The 26,744-nt window shown below is 42.4% G+C and overlaps 1 protein-coding gene across 1 annotated transcript in view; it reads left to right on the top strand.

The window, feature by feature from the left end:
* Positions 1-3,779, top strand: part of LOC311138178 (neuroendocrine convertase 1-like) — a gene marked incomplete at both ends in the record, with an annotated part of 31,121 nt that extends 27,342 nt beyond the window's left edge. Inside the window, 3 exons of the mRNA XM_084172847.1 lie at positions 2,594-2,727; positions 2,915-3,076; positions 3,345-3,779. Coding sequence (XP_084028973.1) covers positions 2,594-2,727; positions 2,915-3,076; positions 3,345-3,779 — 731 coding nt within the window. The remainder of the gene's footprint in view (positions 1-2,593; positions 2,728-2,914; positions 3,077-3,344) is intronic.
* Positions 3,780-26,744: the final 22,965 nt, after the last annotated feature.

The raw sequence follows: 26,744 nt of genomic DNA, 5'->3' as shown, positions 1-26,744 counted from the left end.
CCTAGCCTGAGTACGGGGAGTTGGCTCTGCTCTACCTCTAGGCTCCGCCAACCTCCCTTCCAGCCCCCCAAACCCGGTGGCCTCCTCTCCTAACCCCCAAACTCACCATGTAGCTGCCTCCAGCAGCCCCGTCGTCCATGCCGTGTGCCCCCCCTAAAAATTTATTGGGGTTGCCTCTTGCGTGTCCGACGTCGGCCCGGTTGGCGCCGCTGCTCCTCTCTATGGCGCGCCTCCACCGTCTCCTCCCACGGACGCCGATCCATACCGGCCTGGATTTCCTCCCAAGTCCAGGACCCCTGCCCGTCCAAGATCTCCTCCCAAGTCCAGGCTGTCTGCTCCTGGGCACGCTGCTTGGTCCTGTTTTGGTGGGATCTTCTGTCACGATCGTCAAAAGGAGTAGACCAAGGCGCAGCGTGATATGCGTACATCTTCTTTAATAGTGTACTTTTCCAACACGATACAATAACAAAACAACAAACGATACGTGAAGTCCTCGGTTAACAAAACACAAACCTACACGGAACAAGATCCCACGAATAACAAGTGCACACAAGGCTGCCTAAGTATGGTTCCCAATCAGAGACAACAAGCAACAGCTGATTCTCGTTGCCTCTGATTGAGATCCACCCCGGCCAACACAGAAACACATAACCTAGAACATACCATAGAAACACGAAACATAGACTCTACACAACGAAACTAACACCCTGGCTCAACATACAAGAGTCCCCAGAGCCAGGGCGTGACAAACATCAAATTGAACAGACATACAGTGTAGACATTGTTAATGTTGTAAATGGCCATTGTAGCTGGAAACGGCTGATTTTAACATAATAAAACAGTTTTCAGCCGTTTTAACATAATTGCAAAAGGGTTTTCTAATGATCAAATAGCCTTTCAAATGATAAACTTGGATTAGCAAACACAACGTGCCATTGGAACACAGGACTGATGGTTGCTGATAATGGGTCTCTGTACGCCTATGTAGATATTCCATAAAAAATCAGCCGTTTCCAGCTAAAATAGCCATTTACAACATTAACAATGTCTACACTGTATTTCTGATCAATTGTATGTTATTTTAATGGACAAAAATATTGCTTTTCTTTCGAAAACAATGACATTTCTAAGTGACCCCAAACTTTTGAACGTTAGTATATATACAGTGCATTCAGAAAGTATTCAGACCCCTTGACTTTTTCCACATTTTGTTACGTTACAGCCTTGTTCTAAAATGGATTAAATAAATACAATTCCTCATCAATCTACACACAATACCCCATAATGCCAAAGTGAAAACAGGTTTTTAGAAATGTTTGCAAATGTGTAAAAAAAAATAAACAGAAATACCTTATTTACATAAGTATTCAGACCCTTCGCTATGAGAATCGAAATTGAGCTCAAGTGCATCCTGTTTCCATTGATCATCCTTGAGATGTTTCTACAACTTGATTGGAGTCCACCTGTGGTAAATTCAATTGATTGGACATGATTTGGAAAGGCACACACCTGTCTATATAAGGTCCCACAATTGACAGTGCATGTCAGACCAAAAACCAAGCTATGAGGTCGAAGAAATTGTTCGTAGAGCTCCAAGCACTCTGACAGAGCTCCAGTGTTTCTCTGTGGAGATGGGAACCTTCCAGAAGGACAACCATCTCTGCAGCACTCCACAAATCAGGCCTTTATGGTACAGTGGCCAGACGGAAGCCACTCCACAGTAAAAGGCACATGACAGCCCGCTTAGAGTTTGCCAAAAGGCACCTAAAGGACTCTCGGACCATGAGAAACAAGATTCTCTGGTCTGATGAAACCAAGATTGAACTCTTTGGCCTGAATACCAAGCGTCACATCTGGAGGAAACCTGGCACCATCCCTACAGTGAAGCATGGTAGTGACAGCATCATGCTGTGGGGATGTTTTTCAGCGGCAGGTACTGGGAGACTAGTCGGGATCGAGGGAAAGATGAACGGAGCAAAGTACAGAGAGATCCTTGATGAAAACCTGCTCCAGAGCGCTCAGGACCTCAGACTGGGGCGAAGGTTCACCTTCCAACAGGACAACGACCCTAAGCACAAAGTGGCCCAGCCAGAGCCCGGACTTGAACCCGATCAAACATCTCTGGAGAGACCTGAAAATAGCTGTACAGCGACGCTCCCCATCCAACCTGACAGAGCTTGAGAGGATCTGCAGAGAAGAATGGGAGAAACTCCCCAAGTACAGGTGTGCCAAGCTTGTAGCGTCATAGCCAAGAAGACTCGAGGCTGTAATCGCTGCCAAAGGTGCTTCAACAAAGTACTGAGTGAAGGGTCTGAATACTTATGTAAATGTGATATTTCGTTTTTTTATATTTAATACACTTCCAAACATTTCTAAAAACCAGTTTTTGCTTTGTCGTTATGGGGTATAGTGTGTAGATTGATGAGTGGAAAAACAGTTAAATCCAGTTTAGAATAAGGCTGTTTTGTAACAAAATGTGGAAAAATTCAAGGGGTCTGAATACTTTCCGAATGCACTGTATATATATATAGATAGATAAAACTGAAAACTGGAGTTAAACAACTCTATATTATACATTATTGTCTCCCATTAGGCACCAGCACAGTCCTGCTGGCGGAGAGAGAGAGGGACACGTCATCTAACGGCTTCAGGAACTGGGACTTCATGTCAGTTCACACATGGGGAGAGGACCCCACTGGCACCTGGACCCTTAAGATCACTGACACAGTGAGTCCCAGGGCTGGAGAACGCTTTGGCTGTTTCACAAGTTTAACATATTTTAAGGGATACTTCCAATCCAGTATTTTCCAACAAAGGCGATTTCGAACCACATAGAAAATATATCTGGCCATTGTATCAACATGTTGTCTAAACAAGGTGATTTTTACACTCTTTTTCAATTTCCCTCTGTCAGTCGGGGCGAATGGAGAACGAAGGTCAGATCCTGAGCTGGAAGCTGATTCTCCATGGCACGTCAGAAAAGCCTGAGCTCATGAAGAAACCCAGAGTGTATGTCCCCTACAATGCTGTCCAGAATGACCGTAGAGGAGTGGAGCACATGGATGATATGATAGAGGTGAGCGCGATAATTAAAGGGGCAATTCACCTATTTTTAACATCTCCAGAAGCATACCAGTTTCTACATACAGTATGTGAGACTTCCATGTAAGTATGTATTGTCTGTCGACTGTCGACAGATCTCAAATGCAATTATGTGTGGCTTACTGACCTTATCCACTGAAAATGTGCAGAACTGAGGAGTTAAATCAACTCCTAGGTAGAACCCACCTCTAAACCATTTTCTGACTCTGTCTTTTCGTCCTTCTCCCTGTCCCATCATATAGGAGCTGCCCACCCAGGCTGAGGTTCACCCACCACAGAAGACCCAGCCCCCTCCTCCTGCCACCCCTGAGAGGAAGCAGACAAGTCCCTCCTCCTTGCCCCTCTCCCCCTCCCTGGCCCTTCTGCGTCTCCTCCAGACGGCCTTCAACAGACATACCCCAGCCGCCCTGCCCCAGTCCCCAGCCAAGACCTCCTCTAGCTGGGGAGAGCAGCACCAGGGCAGGGCCCCCTCCCTTCCAGGGGGAGCAGGCCCTCACATCGCTCCACAGAAGCTGTACCAGGCCCTTGACAGGATCAACCAGTACCAGCGGGGCGGGCAGGACAACAGCCTCTATAGCGACTTCAGTGACGGCTTTTACAGTGCCAAGCCCTACAGGCACAGAGACGACCGGCTGCTGCAGGCGCTCTTCGACATGCTGTCTGACGACAGGCAGTGAGGGGGAGAAGGGGGGAGGATATGGGAGGAGAGGGGGTAAGGCAAGGGTGGAACTCCAGTCCTGCAGGGCTACAATGTGTGCAGGCTTTTGTTCTAGCCCAACGGATCTGGCCCTGAATCCTAACTCAACTCAAGTTAGGATTCATGGCCAATTGAACACACCCAATTTAACTATTCATGGTCTACATTGAAGACCTCCTTCGTTGACTACCGGTAGGTGAATTAGGAGTGTAAGTGCTGGGCTAGAGCCTGGGTCAAATTTGGCCACCCCTGGGGTAAGGGGTGAGAGAGAAAGGGTGAGGAGGCAGGGGCTGGGCATGGAAGGAGCAAGAGAGAGAAGGGGAGCCTGAAAGCCAGATAGAAACTCTTCCAGCCAATTGTGATGTTGTTTTTCAGAAACACTACTTTTCTTTCCTTGCAGCATTCTAGCCTGTCTTTCTGTCTTTTTGTCTTTCATTCTGCACAGTTGTAGGTCGGTTGCATCTCAATATCCACAAGTGGCTTCCTTTCCTCCTCCTCCTTCCTTTCTTTCTTCTCCCCCCTCCTCCTGATGTATTGAAGTCTAGCTAACCCATAGACCTACGCCATATTGCTTCAGTCTTTTCCGATCAATATACATAAAGGAAAGGAGACAAGGAAAGGGAACCCCTCTAGCGTATTTAAATGAATCTGGGATTGCATTCCACCCCTCCTCCAGCCATCTATCCACCTCAGAATGGGTCCCAATAGTCTTAAAGGGACAGTTTACATCAAAGTCAAAGTTCATCCGATGTTTTCAGCCCTCAAAAGTGGTCTGATGTTGGGATGAGTCCATGCCCCACGACATCTGTTTTGTAGATCCAGCTGTATCCCTCAACTCCAAATGAATTAAAAACACAGCCACTGCGCTGCTAAATGCATATAGGGGAAATGCTGCTCTATTTACCACCTTTACCTGTCAGTGGTATTGAAAGTAAGGAGACAAGAGAAGGAGAAAGAGATGAGGAAAGGATGTTTTTAAGACTTTTGGGACACAGCCCTATTCTCTCTTCACTGCACTACCTGCTTGAGCATGCTATGTACAGTACCTTTAGAATATCAAGTCCATAATTGTATTATGACTGACACTATAATCTATATATTATACAAAGACAATGAATGTAATGTTGTTTTTACACTGAAAAAAAATATAAGCGCAACATGCAACAATCTCAAAGATTTTATTGAGTTACAGTTCATAAGTAAATCAGTCAATTGAAATAAATAAATTAGGCCCGAATCTATGGATTTCACATGACTGGGAATACAGATATGCATCTGTTGGTCATAGTTACATAAAAAAAAGGTAGGGGCGTGGATCAGAAAACCAGTCAGTATCTGGTGACCACCATTCGCCTCATGCAGCGCGACACATCTCCTTTGCATAGAGTTGATCAGGCTGTTGATTGTGGCCTGTGGAATGTTGTCCCACTCCTCTTCAATGGCAGTGCGAAGTTGCTGGATATTGGCGGGAACTGGAACACGCTGTCATACACGTCGATCCAGAGCATCCCAAACATGCTCAATGGGTGACATGTCTGGTGAGTATGCAGGCCATGGAAGAACTGGGACATTTTCAGCTTCCAGGAATTGTGTACAGATCCTTGCGACATGGGGCTGTGCATTATCATGCTGAAACATGAGGTGATGGCGGCGGATGAATGGCACGACAATAGGCCTCAGCATCTCGTCATGGGATCTCTGTGCATTGAAATTGCCAATCGATAAAATGCAATTGTGTTCGTTGTCCGTAGCTTATGCCTGCCCACACCATAACCCCACCGCCACCATGGGGCACTCTGTTCACAACATTGACATCAGAAAACCGTTCTCCCATCTGCTCCGTACAGTTAAAAACGGGATTCATCCGTGAAGAGCACACTTCTCCAGCGTGCCAGTGGCCATCGAAGGTGAGCATTTGCCCACTGAAGTCGGTTATGACACCGAACTGCAGTCAGGTCAAGACCCTAGTGAGGATGACGAGCACGCAGATGAGCTTCCCTGAGACGATTTCTAACAATTTGTGCAGAAATTCTTCAGTTGTGCAAACCCACAGTTTCATCAGCTCTCCGCGTGGCTGGTCTCAGATGATCCCGCAGGTGAAGATGTGGAGTTCCTGGGCTGGCGTGGTTACACGTGGTCTGCGGTTGTGATGCCGGTTGGACGTACTGCCAAATTTGCTAAAACGACGTTGGAGGCAGCTTATGGTAGAGAAATTAATATTCAATTCTCTGGCAACAGCTCTGGTGGACATTCCTGCAGTCAGCATGCCAATTGCATGCTCCCTCAAAACTTGAGACATCTGTGGCATTGTGTTGTGTGACAACTGCACATTTTAGAGGGGCCTTTTATTGTCCCCAGCACGAGGTGCACCTGTGTAATGATCATGCTGTTTAATAAGCTTCTTGATATGCCACACCTGTCAGGTGGATGGATTATCTTGGAAAATGAGAAATGCTCACTAACAGGAACGAAGAAAAAAAATGTGTGCGCAAAATTTGAGAGAAATAAGCTTTTTGTGTGTATGGAAAATGTCTGGGATTTTTATTTCAGCTCATGAAACATGGGACCAACACTTTACATGTTGTGTTTATATTTTTGTTCAGTTAAATATACTTGACCTCTAAAATATCCACCTCCCTAAACTCCAAATATGAAATCTCTATTTAATATTTATATTTTGATATATTTATTTTGGCATATATTTGTTTTCTGCAAGAGTAGACGTACTCACTGTGCTACTGTATCTTAGGCCCAAATCCTGATTTGGAGGATGTAATTTTGAAGTGTATGCACAATTTCAAGTTAGGATTCCGATCATACTTTAAGATGCATAAAAAATGCAGCCCCCCTACTGTTTTTCAAAATGAAAACAGAGTTGTTGACAAATGGAAGATTCTTCTCAGGTTGTCAACAAAGTATTGGAGAGTTTGGGAACGGTAGTCTTTTATCCTGTTCTCTTGAGAAAAAATGTGTAGTAAAGTTCACTTCTTGGGGATGAAAAAAAAGAAAAAAAGAAAGAAAGAACCAGAAATGGGGACAATAACTGACCAAGAATCAATTGGTTGAGTCATTTTTATGGAGGTTATTCGACCTTCGAGATCTATAGATATAATGAATATGATTGAAGCTTTTGCAAATTGGCCATGTTGAAACCATCTGACTAATTATTTAAACTGACAATATAAAATAACTCTAAAAGGAAACATTTAAAAGATAAATATATTTATACACTACCGTTCAAAAGTTTGGGGTCACTTAGACATTTCCTTGTTTTCGAAAGAAAAGCAAATTTTTTGTCCGTTAAAATAACATCAAATTGATCAGAAATACAGTGTAGACATTGTTAATGTTGTAAATGGCTATTGTACTTGGAAACGGCAGATTTTTAATGGAATATCTACATAGGCATACAGAGGCCCATTATCAGCAACCATCGGTCCTGTGTTCCAATGGCACGTTGTGTTTGCTAATCCAAGTTTATCATTTTAAAAGGCTAATTGATCATTAGAAAACCCTTTTGCAATTATGTTAGCACAGCTGAAAACTGTTGTGCTGATTAAAGAAGCAATAAAACTGGCATTCTTGAGACTAGTTGAGTATCTGGAGCATCAGCAATTGTGGGTTTGATTACAGGCTCAAAATGGCCAGAAATAAATAACTTTCTTCTGAAACTCGTCATTCTGTGCGAGAAATTGCCAAGAAACTGAAGATCTCGTACATCGCTGTGTACTACTTCCTTCAAATAACAGCGCAAACTGGCTCAACTGGCAGCTTCATTAAATAGTACCCGCAAAACACCAGTCTCAACTTCAACAGTGAAAAAAATTTAAAATAAAAAGAGGCGACTCCGGGATGCTGTCCTTCTAGGCAGAGTTGCAAAGAAAAAGCCATATCTCAGACTGCCCATCTTAATCTTTTATTTTTATTGGCCAGTCTGAGATATGGCTTTTTCTTTGCAACTCTGCCTTGAAGGTCAGCATCCCGGAGTCGCCTCTTCCCTGTTGACGTTGAGACTGGTGTTTTGCGGGTACTATTTAATGAAGCTGCCAGTTGAGGACCTGTGATGCGCCTGTTTCTCAAACTAGACACTCTAATGTATTTGTCCTCTTGCTCAGTTGTGCACCGGGGCCTCCCACTCCTCTTTCTTTTCTGGTTAGAGCCAGTTTGCGCTGTTCTGTGAAGGGAGTAGTACTTAGCGTTGTACGAGATATTCCGTTTCTCAGAACAAGAATTGACTGACGAGCTTCAGAAGAAAGTTATTAGTTTCTATCCATTTTGAGCCTGTAATCGAACCAACAATTACTGATGCTCCAGATACTAAACTAGTTGTATTGCTTCTTTAATCAGCACAACAGTTTTCATCTGTGCTAACATAATTGCAAAAGGGTTTTCTAATGATCAATTAGCCTTTTAAAATAATAAACTTGGATTAGCAAACACAACGTGCCATTGGAACACAGGACTGATGGTTGCTGATAATGGGCCTCTGTACGCCTATGTAGATATTCCATTAAAAATCAGCCGTTTCCAGCTACAATAGCCATTTACAACATTAACAATGTCTACACTGTATTTCTGATCAATTTGATGTTATTTTAATGGACCAAAAATAGCTTTTCTTTCGAAAACAAGGACATTTCTAAGTGACCCCAAACTTTTGAACGGTAGTGTATATACTACACATGTTGTGTAATTTGATACTTTTATATTCAAAGTACAACGCTGCATTAAATGAAATATTTTTCTAGAAATTCCTGAGTTTAGCAAATATGATATATATCTATATACAGTACCAGTCGAAAGTTTAAACACAATGACTCATTCAAGGGTTTTTCTTTATTTTTACTATTTTCTACATTGTAGAATAATAGTGAAGATATCAAAACCATGAAATAACACATATGGAATCATGTAGTAACCAAAAAAGTGTTAAAGAAATCAAAATATATTTTATATTTGAGATTCTTCGAATTAGCCACCATTTGCCTTTATGACAGCTTCACCTGGAATGCTTTTCCAACTGTCTTGAAGGAGTTCCCACATATGCTGAGCACTTGTTGGCTGCTTTTCCTTCACTCTGCCATCCGACTCATCCAAAACCATCTTAATTGTCGGGGGATTGTGGAGGCCAGGTCATCTGATGCAGCACTCCATCACTCTCCTTCTTGGTAAAATAACCCTTACACAGCCTGGAGGTGTGTTGGGTCATTGTCCTGTTGAAAAACAAATGATAGTCCCACTAAGCCCAAACCAGATGGGATGGTGTATCGCTGCATAATGCTGTGGTAGCCATGCTGGTTAAGTGTGCCTTTAATCCTAAATAAATCACAGACAGTGTCACCAGCAAAGCACCCCCACACCATAACACCTCCTCCTCCATGCTTTATGGTGGGAACTACACATGCGGAGATACAGTGCCTTGCAAAAGTATTCATCCCCTTTGGCATTTATCCTATTTTGTTGCATTACAACCTGTAATTTAAATGGATTTTTATTTGGATTTCATGTAATGGACATACACAAAATAGTCCAAATTGGTGAAGTGAAATGAAAAAAAATAACTTGTTTCAAAAAATTCAAAAAAATAAATAACGGAAAAGTGGTGCGTGCATATGTATTCACCCCATTTGCTATGAAGCCCCTAAATAAGATCTGGTGCAACCAATAACCTTCAGAAGTCACATAATTAGTTAAATAAAGTCCACCTGTGTACAATCTAAGTGTCTTATGATCTGTTGCATGATCTCAGTATATATACACCTGTTCTGAAAGGCCCCAGAGTCTGCAACACCACTAAGCAAGGGGCACCACCAAGCAAGCGGCACCATGAAGACCAAGGAGCTCTCCAAACAGGTCAGGGACAAAGTTGTGGAGAAGTACAGATCAGGGTTAGGTTATAAAAAATATCTGAAACTTTGAACATCCCACGGAGCACCATTAAATCCATTATAAAAAATGTAAAGAATATGGCACCACAACAAACCTGCCAAGAGAGGGCCGCCCACCAAAACTCACGGACCAGGCAAGAAGGGCATTAATCCGAGAGGCAACAAAGAGACCAAAGATAACCCTGAAGGAGCTGCAAAGCTCCACAACGGAGATTGGAGTATCTGTCCATAAGACCACTTTAAGCCGTACACTCCACAGAGCTGGGCTTTATGGAAGAATGGCCGGAAAAAAGCCATTACTTAAAGAAAAAAATAAGCAAACACGTTTGGTGTTCACCAAAAGCCATGTGGGAGACTCCCCAAACATATGGAAGAAGGTACTCTGGTCAGATGAGACAAAAATTTTGCTTTTTGGCCATCAAGAAAAACGCTATGTCTGGCGCAAACCCAACACCTCTCATCACCCCGAAAAAACACCATCACCATGAAGCATGGTGGTGGCAGCATCATGCTGTGGGGATGTTTTTCATCGGCAGGGACTGGTAAACTGGTCAGAATTGAAGGAATGATGGATGGCGCTAAATACAGGGAAATTCTTGAGGGAAACTTGTTTCAGTCTTCCAGAGATTTGAGACAATGACCCTAAGCATACTGCTAAAGCAACACTCAAGCGGTTGAAGGGGAAACATTTAAATGTCTTGGAGTGGCCTAGTCAAAGCCCAGACGTCAATCCAATTGAGAATCTGTGGAATGACTTAAAGATTGCTGTTTACCAGCAGAACCCATCCAACTTGAAGGAGCTGGAGCAGTTTTGCCTTGAAGAATGGACAAAAATCCCAGTGGCTAGATGTGCCAAACTTATAGAGACATACCCCAAGAGACTTGCAGCTGGAATTTCTGCAAAACGTGGCTCTACAAAGTATTGACTTTGGGTGGGTGAATAGTTATGCACGCTCAAGTTTTCTGTTTTACACAAAAAAATATTCTGCATCTTCAAAGTGGTAGGCATGTTGTGTAAATCAAATGATACAAAGCCCCAAAAAATCCATTTTAATTCCAGGTTGTAAGGCAACAAAATAGGAAAAATACCAAGGGGGGTGAATGCTTTCGCAAGCCACTGTAATCCGTTCACCCACACCACGTCTCACAAAGACACGGCGGTTCGAACCAAAAATCTTCAATTTGGACTCTAGACCAAAGGACACATTTCCACCGGTCTAATGTCCATTGCTCGTGTTTCTTGGCCCAAGCAGGTCTCTTCTTCTTATTGGTGTCAATTAGTAGTGGTTTCTTTGCAGCAATTCAACCATGAAGGCCTGATTCAGACAGTCCCCTCTGAACAGTTGATGTTGAGATGTGTCTGTGACTTGAACTCCATGAAGCATCTATTTGGGCTGCAATTTCTGAGGCTGGTAACTCTAATGAACTCATCCTCTGCAGCAGAGGTAACTCTGGGTCTTCCATTCCTGTGGCGGTCCTCATGAGAGCCAGTTTCATCATAGCGCTTGATGGTTTTTGCGACTGCACATGAAGAAACTTTCAAAGTTCCTGAAATGTTCCGTATTGATGACTTCAAGTAATTATGGACTGTCATTTCTCTTTGCTTATTTGAGCTGTTCTTGCCATAATATGGACTTGGTCTTTTACCAAATAGGGCTATCTTCTGTATACCCCCACTACCTTGTCACAACACAACTGATTGGCTCAAACACATTAAGAAGGAAAGAAATTCCACAAATTAACTTTTAAGAAGGCACACCTGTTAATTGAATTGCATTCCAGGTGACTACCTCATGAAGCTGGTTGAGAGAATGCCAAGGATGTGCAAAGCTGTCATCAAAGCAAAGGGTGGCTACTTTGAAGAATCTCACATATAAAATATATTTTGATTTGTTTAACACTTTTTTGGTTACTACATGATTTCCATATGTGTTATTTCATAGTTTTGATGTCTTCACTATTATTCTACAATGTAAAAAATAGTAAAAATAAAGAAAAACACTTGAATGAGTAGGTGTTTTGACTGGTAGTGTATATATACAGTGGAGAGAACAAGTATTTGATACACTGCCGATTTTGCAGGTTTTCCTACTTACAAAGCATGTAGAGGTCTGTCATTTTTTTATCATAGGTACACTTCAACTGTGAGAGTCGGAATCTAAAAAAAAATCCAGAAAATCACATTGTATGATTTTTAAGTAATTAATTTGCATTTTATTGCATGACATAAGTATTTGATTCATCAGAAAATCAGAACTTAATATTTGGTACAGAAACTTTTGTTATTTAATTACATAGATCATACGTTTCCTGTAGGTCTTGACCAGGTTTGCACACACTGCAGCAGGGATTTTGGCCCACTCCTCCATACAGACCTTCTCCAGATCCTTCAGGTTTCGGGGCTGTCGCTGGGCAATATGGACTTTCAGTTCCCTCCAAAGATGTTCTATTGGGTTCAGGTCTGGAGACTGGCTAGACCACTCCAGGACCTTGAGATGCTTCTTACGGAGCCACTCCTTAGTTGCCCTGGCTGTGTGTTTCGGGTCGTTGTCATGCTGGAAGACCCAGCCACGACCCATCTTCAATGCTCTTACTGAGGGAAGGAGGTTGTTGGCCAAGATCTCGCGATACATGGCCCCATCCATCCTCCCCTCAATACGGTGCAGTCGTCCTGTCCCCTTTGCAGAAAAGCATCCCCAAAGAATGATGTTTCCACCTCCATGCTTCACGGTTGGGATGGTGTTCTTGGGGTTGTACTCATCCTTCTTCTTCCTCCAAACACGGCGAGTGGAGTTTAGACCAAAAAGCTCTATTTTTGTCTCATCAGACCACATGACCTTCTCCCATTCCTCCTCTGGATCATCCAGATGGTAATTGGCAAACTTCAGACGGGCCTGGACATGCGCTGGCTTGAGCAGGGGGACCTTGCGTGCGCTGCAGGATTTTAATCCATGACGGCGTAGTGTGTTACTAATGGTTTTCTTTGAGACTGTGGTCCCAGCTCTCTTCAGGTCATTGACCAGGTCCTGCCGTGTAGTTCTGGGCTGATCCCTCACCTTCTTCATGATCATTGATGCCCCATAAGGTGAGATCTTGCATGGAGCCCCAGACCGAGGGTGATTGACCGTCATCTTGAACTTCTTCCATTTTCTAATAATTGCGCCAACAGTTGTTGCCTTCTCACCAAGCTGCTTGCCTATTGTCCTGTAGCCCATCCCAGCCTTGTGCAGGTCTACAATTTTATCCCTGATGTCCTGACACAGCTCTCTGGTCTTGGCCATTGTGGAGAGGTTGGAGTCTGTTTGATTGAGTGTGTGGACAGGTGTCTTTTATACAGGTAACGAGTTCAAACAGGTGCAGTTAATACAGGTAATGAGTGGAGAACAGGAGGGCTTCTTAAAGAAAAACTAACAGGTCTGTGAGAGCCGGAATTCTTACTGGTTGGTAGGTGATCAAATACTTATGTCATGCAATAAAATGCAAAAAAAAACGAAATGGAATTATGAATAGAAATGAACATTGCCAAACTGTGGTGCTGCCGAAGAAAAATAGCTTTTCTGTGTTTGGGTGATTGAAAAACAGGCTTGGATGTTGTTGCTTCATTTACATAGTTACATAGTTATTCATTTCTATATTTCTACTCTTTGGTGTTAGTGGACCTTTCATCATTCAATCCAAGTATACTTTAGTAAACTGTATACTCGTAATACTTTAATGTATGGGCTTTACACTAAAACACTATAACACATTTATAAGCTATATATTATACATTCATTTGCTCTACATAAATGTTCACGTTTATGCTCACAACTGCAGGTTTGTAGATGTCACTGCATATCTTATGTCAACTTGTGGTTGTTAATCTTAGCTGACATTTGCATGTATAAATGCTTATGTAGTGCTTATGACAGTGTTATGAACTGCTATGAATGTGACGTTTCCCTATGTATGTAGAGCCCCTATTTTCTGTGGTATTGGCTCTAGCCCTGGTCTCTACCAAACAAGGTGAAAGATTGAGATGACAGATGAAGAACGGTTTACATGCATCCTATAATTATACATCTTTCAATGTAGCCAGTGTTCGATGCTTCTGTCCAAAAGTGTTTACAAAAGCTGAAATATGTCACTATTTCTGTATGGATGTAAAAAAAAAAAAAAAAGATTTATCGTAATAAACTGCAAAGTGACTTTGTGAGTGTGTCTGAGTTGTTGGGATTGTGACTGTGATCTGCCATTTGAGATCATACAAACATTTGAGTTCATAGACATTTCAGTTCATATAGAAAATTAAGTTCATAGACATTTCAGTTCTTATAGGGTAGACATTTCAGGTCATATGACCTTTCCAAACAAGTTATAACATTTTGAGTTCCATCACTGATTAATTGCTGTGAATATGAATATTGGAATAGAACAAATATGTGCAATGGCTGGGGGTTCCTGAGGACTAGGTTGGCCTATGTCATACCTTGTCATTTGAAATTCCTAATCATGTCACATGCCGATTTCTTGTTACATACCACCATCTTGTGGCTAAAAACACAACATTACTCAGTGGGGGATAAACTGTGAACGCTAAACCATTGGGAGAAATCTGCCAAAAATGAATAGCTACTCTTTTTCAACGCAGCCAATCATTATATTACAGTTCCAACACAACTGGACTGGTGAAAGCAGACTCCCTGCACAACATCACTTCCACCTATCCTGTATTTTCAGATCGGTACAGTAGATGAGAGATGGGTGCACATGCAAAAAGTAATAGCCTTTTCTTTTTTACTTTACAAAACATAAAGGTATTTATATACATTTTTACAAAGTAACTTGAAGTAATGTCCAACTAATAGGCACTGAACAATAAACACATGCATTACTCATCAATCCTTCACTGTAGAGATACAGTTTGTCTGTGTACTTGAATTTATCCAAAAAGTAGAAATGTTGTGGGATAAATACAGTGTAGTTCTCCTTGTTTAATAGTGGCCCTCCTCTGAATTTGTTTACAATATCTTCATCAGGTTTTGTTCTGTTTCAACTCTGGCCTCTTCTTCATAGTACTTCATGAACTTCTCAATCTCTTGCCCCTCCTTTATCTCCTTCCTCTCGTTCCCTTTCTCCTCTCTACATCTCTTTAGCTTTCTCTCCATCTCCCCCATCCTATCGAACCACCTCTTAAGCTCAATCTCCAACTCACTATTCTTCTCCTCATCTCTCTCTTCTTTCAACTGTCTATCCAGCTCTGATATCTCCCATAAGCTTATGGATTACTCCATCTTTCTTCTTCAGACATTCCTGCAGCTCCTTCTCAAGCCTCTCTTTCATCTCTTTCTCCTCCCTCGTTTCCTCTCTCTCTCTCTCTCTCTCTCTCTCTCTCTCTCTCTCTCTCTCTCTCTCTCTCTCTCTCTCTCTCTCTCTCTCTCTCTCTCTCTCTCTCTCTCTCTTTCTCTCTGTCTCTGTCTCTGTCTCTCCCTCTCTCTCTCTCTGACCTGGGTCTCTGACTGCTGTAGAAGCTCTCACTGTTTCCTGTCACCATCTCATCTACCTGCTCCAGCAGATCTGGGACAATAAGAAATGCGCCTGGGGCGACCAGTGATGCTGTTTCACCTTTCACAGATCTCAGCTTTAATTAAACTTGCTGCGCTGTGTTAAAAGAAATGACAGCGAGTGACCGTGTGACTAGCACTCGTTGTCTCTCTCTCCTCCCTGCTGCAGAGACCACCACAAGACATCAACAGTGTTTATCACGCTGTCCGTGTTGCTGAAGCTGCAACATAATTACAGCCATTTCTGACTGAAAGGTCCTGTTACGGAAATCCCTCATTTGTTTAGGAAAAACGTTCCCTATTCCCTCAACCCTTGCTCTCTTTACATGACACATGTATGCATCGCATGCATGTGACCAATAGGGCCTGAACTATAGCATATCATAATCATATTAATAAATTGCTTAAAACAAACTCTGAACACCGTGTTACGTGACAGCAAAATGGATGCAGATGACCTGACAAATAAACTCAAAATGGGGGAATGTTTGGTTGCTCAGGAGCTAAAGGTGTGTGGAATAAATTTGACTAGTAGTGGAAAATACTGGAGATCAAGAAAAAAGAAGGTAAGGAGCAAGCACTGCATGCATATTATGTGTGCCAAACAGGTGCTGTTAGATTACAATATCATTTTTCTGACCATTTGGAACAATGTAAACAACACTAAATAAATTATAAGGTAACAGAGAGTCTGTTGTAACATTGTTGTTTTTTGTTGGGGGGGGCAGGTGACTTTTATTACAGCAAAGACTAAAAACAGTTGATTGCATTCATGAATGTGGTCCTCTGTAGCTCAATTGGTAGAGCATGGCGCTTGTAACGCCAGGGTAGAGGGTTCGATCCCCGGGACCACCCATACGTGAAAATGTATGCACACACGACTGTAAGTCGCTTTGGATAAAAGCGTCTGCTTAATGGCATATTGTATGAATGTAATTGTCAGCATGGAACGGTTTCTATTGTTTACGCTAATTATTCAAGGGTGGCTTTTTTATTTTATTTTAAAACTAATATGCTTGATTGAATTTCAAATCATAAATGACTTGTATGCTGTGTGATGACATGAACAAATGAATGATTGATTCATACAGAAGCCTACTGTATATAAGTATTGAAATATAGGCCTAAGCAAGTTATTGTATTAAAGACAGGATGTGCTCTTAGGCCTACAGCTCGATGGTGCTTATACAAGGCTGCTATACTAAGCCTACTAATGATAATGACATTACTTATTATAATGATGATCATAATAATAATAGTAATAATAACAATAAGAAGGAGATTAATAAAAAGGAGGATTATTATTATAAGAAACATAATTTTTCTGACAGTTTGGAACAGTGTAAACAATACTAATTAAATTATAAGTAATTCCAGAGAGGCTGTTCTAACTAAAAAAAAGTGTAAAGCCTTTATTACAGTATAGCAAAGATTAAAAACAGCCGAATTTGTGAAATTGTTTATCTGACATGTGGTTGCATGAGGCTTGGTGCTCAACACTTAAACAGGCAACAGAAGCAGGATCTGTCTTATTTCTGTCGATATATATGGAGGATTTATAAAGCCAGGCACATTTAACAGTTAGGCTGTTGATTATGTCCTCTGTACCTCAAATGGTAGATTATGGTGCTTGTAACGCCAGGGTAGTGGGTTCGATCCCCAGGACCACCCATATGTAAAAATGTATGCACACATGACTGTAAGTCGCTTTGGATAAAAGCGTCTGCTAAATGGCATATTATTATAGACCTAATTAAGTTGGGGTTTCTTCTCTCCTCACTTTTCTTAGACAATTAAGGCAAGGGCTGTTTTTTAGTCTCCTAACTTCACTGCTGCCTCCGCCACATTGTTATCAACACCAATATGCAGGGTTACTTTGCAATGATGCACATAGCAACCATGGTCTAGGAAAATACGTCAATTCAACAGCGCACTGATGTTTCAGAACCACAGGCAGTGACTGCTATCCAACGCAGGAGACAGCGCATTTGTTATAAAATAATACTATTTTTATTAGTGTTGCACCATTGTTGTTATGTAATATAACCATATACAATTTCAATAGCACATGTCTTAGAGTGATGGACTGTGCCATCCCCACGGCCTCCACAATGGATTAGTCCACTCAGACAGGCACGTATCAGACAGGTGTCTTTTTTTGCTACTGCTTGACTAAAGGAATGTCGGTCGACCAACAGCCTATGGACCAAACAATCGACCAGTCAACTAAATGGGGTCATCCTTACTGAATTTTGAAAATGAATTTAGAAAGTGAATTTGAAAAATGAATTTGAATATTGAATTAAATTGAAATTGAATATTAAAACTGAATGCAATATTAATTCAATTCAGTTTCGAATCATGAATTACAAGTTCAGTTTAGGAATTTAATGATTCAATTTGTGCATTAAGAATTCAAAAATATTGAATTCAAATTCAATATCCTAACACAAATTCAAAATTATAAAATTCAAACACAATTTCTGTTTGAACTGAAATCACTCCATATGTCTCCCACATACGTCCCCCTCTCCCCTTACACTCTTCTGGGTTACTGCAGAGGGGCTGGACTGGGCCCCAAACTCCTCTCTGCCCAGGATGGTGTTACTTCAGAGGGCCTGGGCCCCAAACTCCTCTCTGCCCAGGATGGTGTTTCCTGCTGTACTTTTCCAAGCCCCAGTCCTCCCCAGCAGCACCAGTCTCAGCTCAGACACACTGGGAGACACTGGGGAGTCTGGACTGCTGCTCTCTCCTCCCACTGCAACACAATACAGCACTGCTCAACACACTGACTCTCTGCAGGGTGGACCCAAAGAACATAGTGAAAGCAACATAATTAACTCACTGCGTGGAGGATTTAACTCCATGCTGTTTCTTCTCCTCAGTGGAAGTGTGGGGTCTGTATGTGAGGTCTCTCCTCCCACTGAAACATAACACACAGGACACTGGTCAACACACTGACTCATCAGAGACACATTTAAAGAGATACTTCAGGATTTTGGCAATGAAGCCCATTATCTACTTCCCCAGAGTCAGATTAACTCATAGATACCATTTTTATGTAGCATGCTAGCAGTTACCACATACTTGCTGTCCCCAGTCCGCCTGGCCTTGCTGCTATTCCAGTTTCAACTGTTCTGCCTGCGGCTACGAAACCCCTACCTGTCCCAGACCTGCTGTTTTCAACTCTTAATGATCGGCTATGAAAAGCCAACTGAGAGACCTGAGCCCTAGGACCATACGTCGGGACTACCGGCCGTGGTGACTCCTTGCTGTCCCCAGTCCGCCTGGCCTTGCTGCTATTCCAGTTTAAACTGTTCTGCCTGCGGTTATGGAACCCCTACCTGTCCCAGACCTGCTGTTTTCAACTCTTAATGATCGGCTATGAAAAGCCAACTGAGATTTATTCCTGATTATTATTTGACCATGCTTGTCACTTATGAACATTTTTGAACATCTTGGCATGGTTCTGTTATAATCTCCACCCGGCACAGCCAGAAGAGGACTGGCCACCCCTCATAGCCTGGTTCCTCTCTAGGTTTCTTCCTAGGTTTTCGCCTTTCTAGGGAGTTTTTCCTAGCCACCGTGCTTCTACACCTGCATTACTAGCTGTTTGGGGTTTTAGGCTGGGTTTCTGTACAGCACTTCGAGATATTAGCTGATGTAAGAAGGGCTATATAAAATAAAATTGATTGAAAATTGATTGATACTTCCAGTCATTTCGCTAATGCTAGTTAGCATTGGCTCAGTAAACTACCTCTAACTTTCAGTTGGAGACTAATAGGACAACATCATTAACTCACTGAAACACAACAAATAACAACCATTTAGAATGGAAACATTTACCTCAGTAACACATGAAGGCTGGCTTACTTAAAGGTAGTTCTGGATTTCTAGTGAAATGCTCATGTTAATGTGTATCACATACAGTGGGGAAAAAAGGTATTTAGTCAGCCACCAATTGTGCAGGTTCTCCCACTTAAAAAGATGAGAGAGGCCTGTAATTTTCATCATAGGTACACGTCAACTATGACAGACAAAATGAGGAATAAAATCCAGAAAATCACATTGTAGGATTTTTTATGAATTTATTTGCAAATTATGGTGGAAAATAAGTATTTGGTCAATAACAAAAGTTTCTCAATACTTTGTTATATACCCTTTGTTGGCAATGACACAGGTCAAACGTTTTCTGTAAGTCTTCACAAGGTTTTCACACACTGTTGCTGGTATTTTGGCCCATTCCTCCATGCAGATCTCCTCTAGAGCAGTGATGTTTTGGGGCTGTCGCTGGGCAACACGGACTTTCAACTCCCTCCAAAGATTTTCTATGGGGTTGAGATCTGGAGACTGGCTAGGCCAATCCAGGACCTTGAAATGCTTCTTACGAAGCCACTCCTTCGTTGCCCGGGCGGTGTGTTTGGGATCATTGTCATGCTGAAAGACCCAGCCACGTTTCATCTTCAATGCCCTTGCTGATGGAGGGAGGTTTTCACTCAAAATCTCATGATACATGGCCCCATTCATTCTTTCCTTTACACGGATCAGTCATCCTGGTCCCTTTGTAGAAAAACAGCACCAAAGCATGATGTTTCCACCCCCATGCTTCACAGTAGGTATGGTGTTCTTTGGATGCAACTCAGCATTCTTTTTCCTCCAAATACGACGAGTTGAGTTTTTACCAAAAAGTTCTATTTTGGTTTCATCTGACCATATGACATTCTCCCAATCCTCTTCTGGATCATCCAAATGCACTCTAGCAAACTTCAGACGGGCCTGGACATGTACTGGCTTAAGCAGGGGGACACGTCTGGCACTGCAGGATTTGAGTCCCTGGCGGCGTAGTGTGTTACTGATGGTAGGCTTTGTTACTTTGGTCCCAGCTCTCTGCAGGTCATTCACTAGGTCCCCCCGTGTGGTTCTGGGATTTTTGCTCACTGTTCTTGTGATCTTTTTGACCCCACGGGGTGAGATCTTGCGTGGAGCCCCAGATCGAGGGAGATTATCAGTGGTCTTTTATGTCTTCCATTTCCTAATAATTGCTCCCACAGTTGATTTCTTCAAACCAAGCTGCTTACCTATTGCAGATTCAGTCTTCCCAGCCTGGTGCAGGTCTACAATTTTTTTTCTGGTGTCCTTTGACAGCTCTTTGGTCTTGGCCATAGTGGAGTTTGGAGTGTGACTGTTTGAGGTTGTGGACAGGTGTCTTTTATACTGATAACAAGTTCAAACAGGTGCCATTAATACAGGTAACGAGTGGAGGACAGAGGAGCCTCTTAAAGAAGAAGTTACAGGTCTGTGAGAGCCAGAAATATTGCTTGTTTGTAGGTGACCAAATACTTATTTTCCACCATAATTTACAAATAAATTCATTAAAAATCCTACAATGTGATTTTCTGGAGAAAAAAAATCTCAATTTGTCTGTCATAGTTGACGTGTACCTATGATGAAAATTACAGGCCTCTCTCATCTTTTTAAGTGGGAGAACTTGCACAATTGGTGGCTGACTAAATACTTTTTTTCCCCACTGTATACCGTCTCTCACTCACCATTCATCTGGGCTGAGGTCTCTCTTCTCAGTCTCTCTACCTCAGTCTTCATATCACATACAGTGCATTCGGAAAGTATTCAGACCCCTTCCCTTTTTCCACATTTTGATACGTTACAGCCTTAATCTGAAATTGATTTTTTATTTTTATCCTCATCAATCTAAACACAATACCTCATAACGACAAAGCAAAAACAGGTTTTTAGAAATGTTTTCAAATGTATTACAAATACAAAATAGAAATACCCGCTTGGAGTTTGCCAAAAGTCACCTAAAGGCCTCTCAGACCATGAGAAACAAGATTCTCTGGTCAGATGAAACAAAGATTGAACTCTTTGGCCTGAATGCCAAACGTCACGTCTGGAGGAAACTTGGCACCATCCCCACGGTGAAGGATGGTGGTGGCAGCATCATGCTGTGGGGATGTTTTTCAGTAGCAGGGACTGGGAGACTAGTCAGGATCGAATGAAAGGTGAACGGAGCAAAGTAAAGAGAGATCCTTGATGAAAACCTACTCCAGAGCGCTCAGGACCTCAGACTGGGGCGAAGGTTCACCTTCCAACAGGACAATGACCCTAAGCACACAGCCAAGACAACACAGGAGTGGCTTTGGGACAAGTCTTTGAATGTCCCGAAGCCTCTGAGAGCCCGGACTTGAACCCGATCGAACATTTTCTTTTTCTTTTTTACCTTTATTTAAATAGGCAAGTCAATTAAGAACAAATTCTTATTTACAATGACGGCCTACCAAAAGGGAAAAGGCCTCCTGTGGGGACAGGGGCTGAGATTAAAAAATTAAAATGTAGGACAAAACACACATCACGACAAGAGAGAAACCACAACATTACATAAAGAGAGACCTATAACAACAAAACAGCATGGCAGCAACACATGATAACACAGCATGGTAGCAACACAACGTGACAACAACACGGTAGCAACACAACATGGCAGCAGCACAACTTGGTAGCAGCACAAAACATGGTACAAACATTATTGGGCACAGACAACAGCACAAAGGGCAAGAAGGTAGAGACAACAATACATCACGCGAAGCAGCCACAAGTGTCAGTAAGAGTGTCCATGATTGAGTCTTTGAATGTAGATATGGAGATAAAACTGTCCAGTTTGAGTGTTTTTTTGCAGCTTGTTCCAGTCGATAGCTGCAGCGAACTGAAAAGAGAAGCGACCCAGGGATGTGTGTGCTTTGGGGACCTTTAACAGAATGTGACTGGCAGAATGGGTGTTGTATGTGGAGGATGGTGCTGTTCCCACTCTGCAAACTGCTCTCAGGTCAGTACAACTCAGCCACCAACGCACCTTCACTTCTCCTTTTCCTCTCTCTCTCTCTCTCTCTCTCTCTCTCTCTCTCGCTCTCTCTCTCTCTCGCTCTCTCTCTCTCTCTCTCTCTCTCTCTCTCTCTCTCTCTCTCTCTCTCTCTCTCTCTCTCTCGCGCGCTCTCTCTCTATTTCTCTCTATACCTCCCTTTCCTTTCTCTGTGCAGTAGGTATCTCAGATAGGGGGGAGGCCTAAGAAGGTTTTGCGACATGGGTAGGATGGTCATCTGAATCAGGGTTCGTTTGGCAGCTGGGGTGAAAGAGGAGCGATTATGATAGAGGAAACCAAGTCTAGATTTAACTTTAGCCTGCAGCTTTGATATGTGCTGAGAGAAGGACAGTGTACCGTCTAGCCATACTCAAAGTACTTGTATGAGGTGACTACCTCTAAACCCTCAGAGGTAGTAAACACACTGATGGGGAGAGGGGCATTCTTCTTACCGAACCACATTACCTTTGTTTTGGAGGTGTTCAGAACAAGGCTAAGGGCAGAGAAAGCTTTGTTGTCGAGCGTTTAACACAAGATTTGGGGAGGGGCCAGCTGAGTATAAGACTGTATCAACTGTCTGAGCTATGTTGTTGATGTAAATTGAGAAGAGCGTGGGGCCTAGGATCGAGCCGTGATGTACTCCCTTGGTGACAGGCAGTGGCTGAGACAGCAGATGTTGTGACTTTATACACTGAACTCTTTGAGAGAGGTAGTTAGCAAACCAGGCAAAAGACCCTTCAGAGACACCAATACTCCTTAGCCGGCCCACATGAATGGAATGGTCAACTGTATCAAAAGCTTTGGCCAAGTCAATAAAAATAGCAGGACAACATTGCTTAGAATCAAGGGCAATGGTAAAATAATTTAGGATCTTTAAGGTTGCAGTGACACATCCATAACCTGAGCGAAAACCAGATTGCATACCAGAAAAAATACATAGACATCAAGAAAGCCAGTCAGTTGATTATTGACAAGTTTTTCCAACACTTTTGATAAACAGGGCAAAATAGAAATTGGCCTATAACAGTTAGGATCAGCTTGATCTCCCCCTTTAAATAAAGGATGCACTGTGGCTGCCTTCCAAGCAATGGGAACAGGTTCAAAAGGTGAGAGATAGGCTCAGCGATGATAGGGGCTGCAACCTTGAAGAAGAAAGGATCTAAACCATCTATTTGACCTAGATAGTTTGTGTGTATGTATTGATATGTAGGCTACATGTGCTTTAAAAAAAAAAAAGTATGTAGTTCTGTCCTTGAGCTGTTCTTGTCTATTAATGTTCTGTATTATGTCATATTTCATGTTTTGTGTGGACCCCAGGAAGAGTAGCTGCTGCTAATAAAATACCAAATACCAAACCATCACCCAGATGTTTTTCTGGGGTGAAGTTTAAAGAGCTCCTTTAGCACCTCAGACTCAGTGACCGCCTGCAGGGAGAAACTTTGTAGCGATGCAGGGGGAAAAGAGGGGGGAGCATCGGGGCTAGTCGCATTAGAAGGGGTGGGAGATGAGGAAATGTTGGATGGGCAATGAGGCATGGCTGAGTCAAATAGGAATCCTGACTTAATGAAGTGGTGATTAAAAAGCTCAGCCATGCGCTCCTTGTCAGCAACAACTACATCATCAACATGAAGGGACATGGGCAGCTGTGAGGAGGAGGGTTTATTCTCCAGGTCTTTCACCGTTTTCCAGAACTTCTTGGGGTTAGACCCACAGAGTGAGAACTACTTCTTATAGTAACTAGCTATAGCCTTCCAGATAGCCTGAGTGCAGTTATTTCTCATTTGCCTGAATGATAGCCAGTCAGCCTGAGTATGCGTGTGCTGAGCCTTTCGCCAAATTGAATTATTGAGGTGGCCAGATCATGGTCGAACCAGGGGCTGAACCTGTTTTCAATTCTCATTTTCTTTATGGGGGCGTTTTTGTTAATGATACCACTGAAAATATCAAAAAATAAGGTCCAAGCATCTTCGACAGAGGGGATCAAGCTGATTCTATACCAATTTACAGAGGCCATGTCATGAAGGAAGGCTTGCTCATTTATCACCGGAGAGACCTGAAAATAGCTGTGCAGCGATGCTCCTCATCCAACCTGACAAAGATTGAGAGGATCTGCAGAGAAGAATGGGAGAAACTCCCCAAATACAGGTGTGCCAAGCTTGTAGCGTGATACCCAAGAAGACTCAAGGCTGTAATCGCTGCCAAAGGTGCTTAAACGAAGTACTGAATATTTCCATTTTCTTTTTTTATACATTAGAAAAAAATCCTCAAAACCTGTTTCTACTTCGTCATTATGGGGTATTGTTTGTAGATTGATGAGGAAAAAAACGATTTAATCAATTTTAGAATAAGGCCATAACGTAACAAAATGTAGAAAAAGTAAAGGGGTCTGAATATTTTCCGAATGAACTGTATCTGTTTAGCTGAAATGACAGAGGAGAACTAACATTAGGCAGAAATATTAGGCAGATAGAAAGTATGAAGTGATGTTCAACCGTATTGGTAACTTTGAGGAGAGTCAACTTCAATAACCTAGTTGAGGAAAGTACACCGTACAGTAAAGATGGTGATGAAATGGTTTTAATAATCTTACCCAGTTTTGCATTTTCATTGCTGACATCCTGCACTTGTTTATCTCTCGCTCTTCCAATAGGTTGACCTTCTCTCCCAGTCTGTGGTTCCTGTCCTCTAGTTGAATGTATTCTTCCTGCAGTAGGACTCTAAAGTTCTCTACTTGGCTGTACTTGTCCTCCAGGTCCTTCCCCGGTGCCTCCAGTTCTCTCTTACTTTTCTCCACCTCTTTGACAGTGTTTTCCAGTAGTCTCTCCTTCTCTCTCACTTGCTTGGTCATATCATCCAGTTGTGTGTCTTTCTCCTGAAGGTGTTTGATGTTCTCATTCAGTTGCTTTGTAGTTTTTTCTAGGCTGCCCTCTGTGGCCTTAAGATGCACTCTCTAACATTTGTATAATTTCAGCCAGTAGTTTTGAAAGGGGTGTTACCGAGCCAAAACGGGTCCCCGTTTTTTGTGTACTACGTCATCCAATTCTGTACTACATCATCCATTTTGTGTGATATGTTACGAATTTTGCAATTTGTGTGATACGTTACTAATCCAATTTGTGCAATATGTTACGGATTTGTTGGGCTTAAGATCCTGGCATCTTTAATTCCTTTATTTCTGTCCTCCAGAGTTGAGTCCTTCCCTTTAAGCTTCTCTTCAGATTCCCTCGATGCCTTCCTCATCTCCTCAAATCTGTCTGTCTTCTAGTTTCTGGCAGCCTGTATATCTCATTTAGTTATTCTTCCAACTTCATCTCTGAGGGAGAACAATGGGAATCTTTTGATTTATTGATCGCTGACCTTGTGATGGTCATCTTCATATTGTGATGACCATCTTCATGTTGTAAAAACGATTAACCTGACAAAAACAGGTTAAAACAGAAAGGTGAGTCAATCAATCTTATCTCTCATGTAGGGACTGTGGGCACCGATGGAATCTGTTGAGCTTCATTAATAGCATGTTTTATTGGCCCATTTCTGGTAATGAATTCAATGTATGTTTTTTCAGCGAGACCAACATTAGGTTCTATGGCAGAAACACAGTATTGTGGGAGGAGGCAGGGCTGTGTAAACCCAGGTAGATCTCAATAAGCAAAAAATACAAAAAGGTAATTACTCACCCAAATACAATTTTCTTGATCCTCCATTATCCAAGATGGAAAACCAAGAATAATAATAATAACAAAACAGAATGTATTAGTTGTTATCGTTATGAAACCACCATCTGTCACATTATCCAATCAAATGGCATAAGTAATGGCACATTTTTTAGAATTTCAGGAAATTAACTTTAACTGCAACCAAATCTCGCTTAGGGCCCCAAAAAGATCCCTGCAGCTCACTCCTGAAAGATTAACCCCATCAGCCCTGGGATTCAGGCAGGCAAACCTCAGGTTACTGGCCCACCTCTCTTATCTTAAGGCTACCACAACATTCATGCATTTATTTTCTTGTAAACAATTAAATGAAGGCCTCATGTTGTGTCATATGAAGGCACCCTCCCTCCTCTCTTCTTTATTCTCTTCCACTCCTTCTCATCTCCTTCCCTCTCCATATCTTATCTCCAAACTCATCCCATCTGCCCAGATTCCCATAACATCTGGTTGCTTTGGGCATGCTCCAGATGACAAGCATCCAGAAGCCTGAAGGGGAAAGAGTGAAAAGAGAGGAGGAGAAAAGAAAGAGAGGAGGAAAGACGAGGGAGTGGGATATGAGAGAGGAAAACATGAATACAGACGACGGAGAAAGACAATATTGATATCTTAAAAAGTGCTAGACAAAGAGAGAGAGAGAGAGAGAGAGAGAGAGAGAGAGAGAGAGAGAGAGAGAGAGAGAGAGAGAGAGAGAGAGAGAGAGAGAGAGAGAGAGAGAGAGAGAGAGAGAGAGAGAGAGAGATAGAGAAAGAGAGAGAAAGATACATAATAGGAGTATCCTGGCAGCCATCCAGGCCTCAGCCCAGAGCCAGGTCCTGCTGCAGCCTCTTGTCTGTCCAGAACATGGTGCTGTTCCCACTCTGCAAACTGCTCTCAGGTCAGTACAACTCAGCCACCAACGCACCTTCACTTCTCCTTTTCCTCTCTCTC

This window comes from Coregonus lavaretus, assembly GCF_964263955.1.
Source record: "Coregonus lavaretus genome assembly, chromosome: 12".
Lineage (NCBI taxonomy): Eukaryota > Metazoa > Chordata > Actinopteri > Salmoniformes > Salmonidae > Coregonus > Coregonus lavaretus.
The sequence above is the reverse complement of the archived record's forward strand: the minus strand, read 5'-3'. Positions and strand labels throughout refer to the sequence as shown.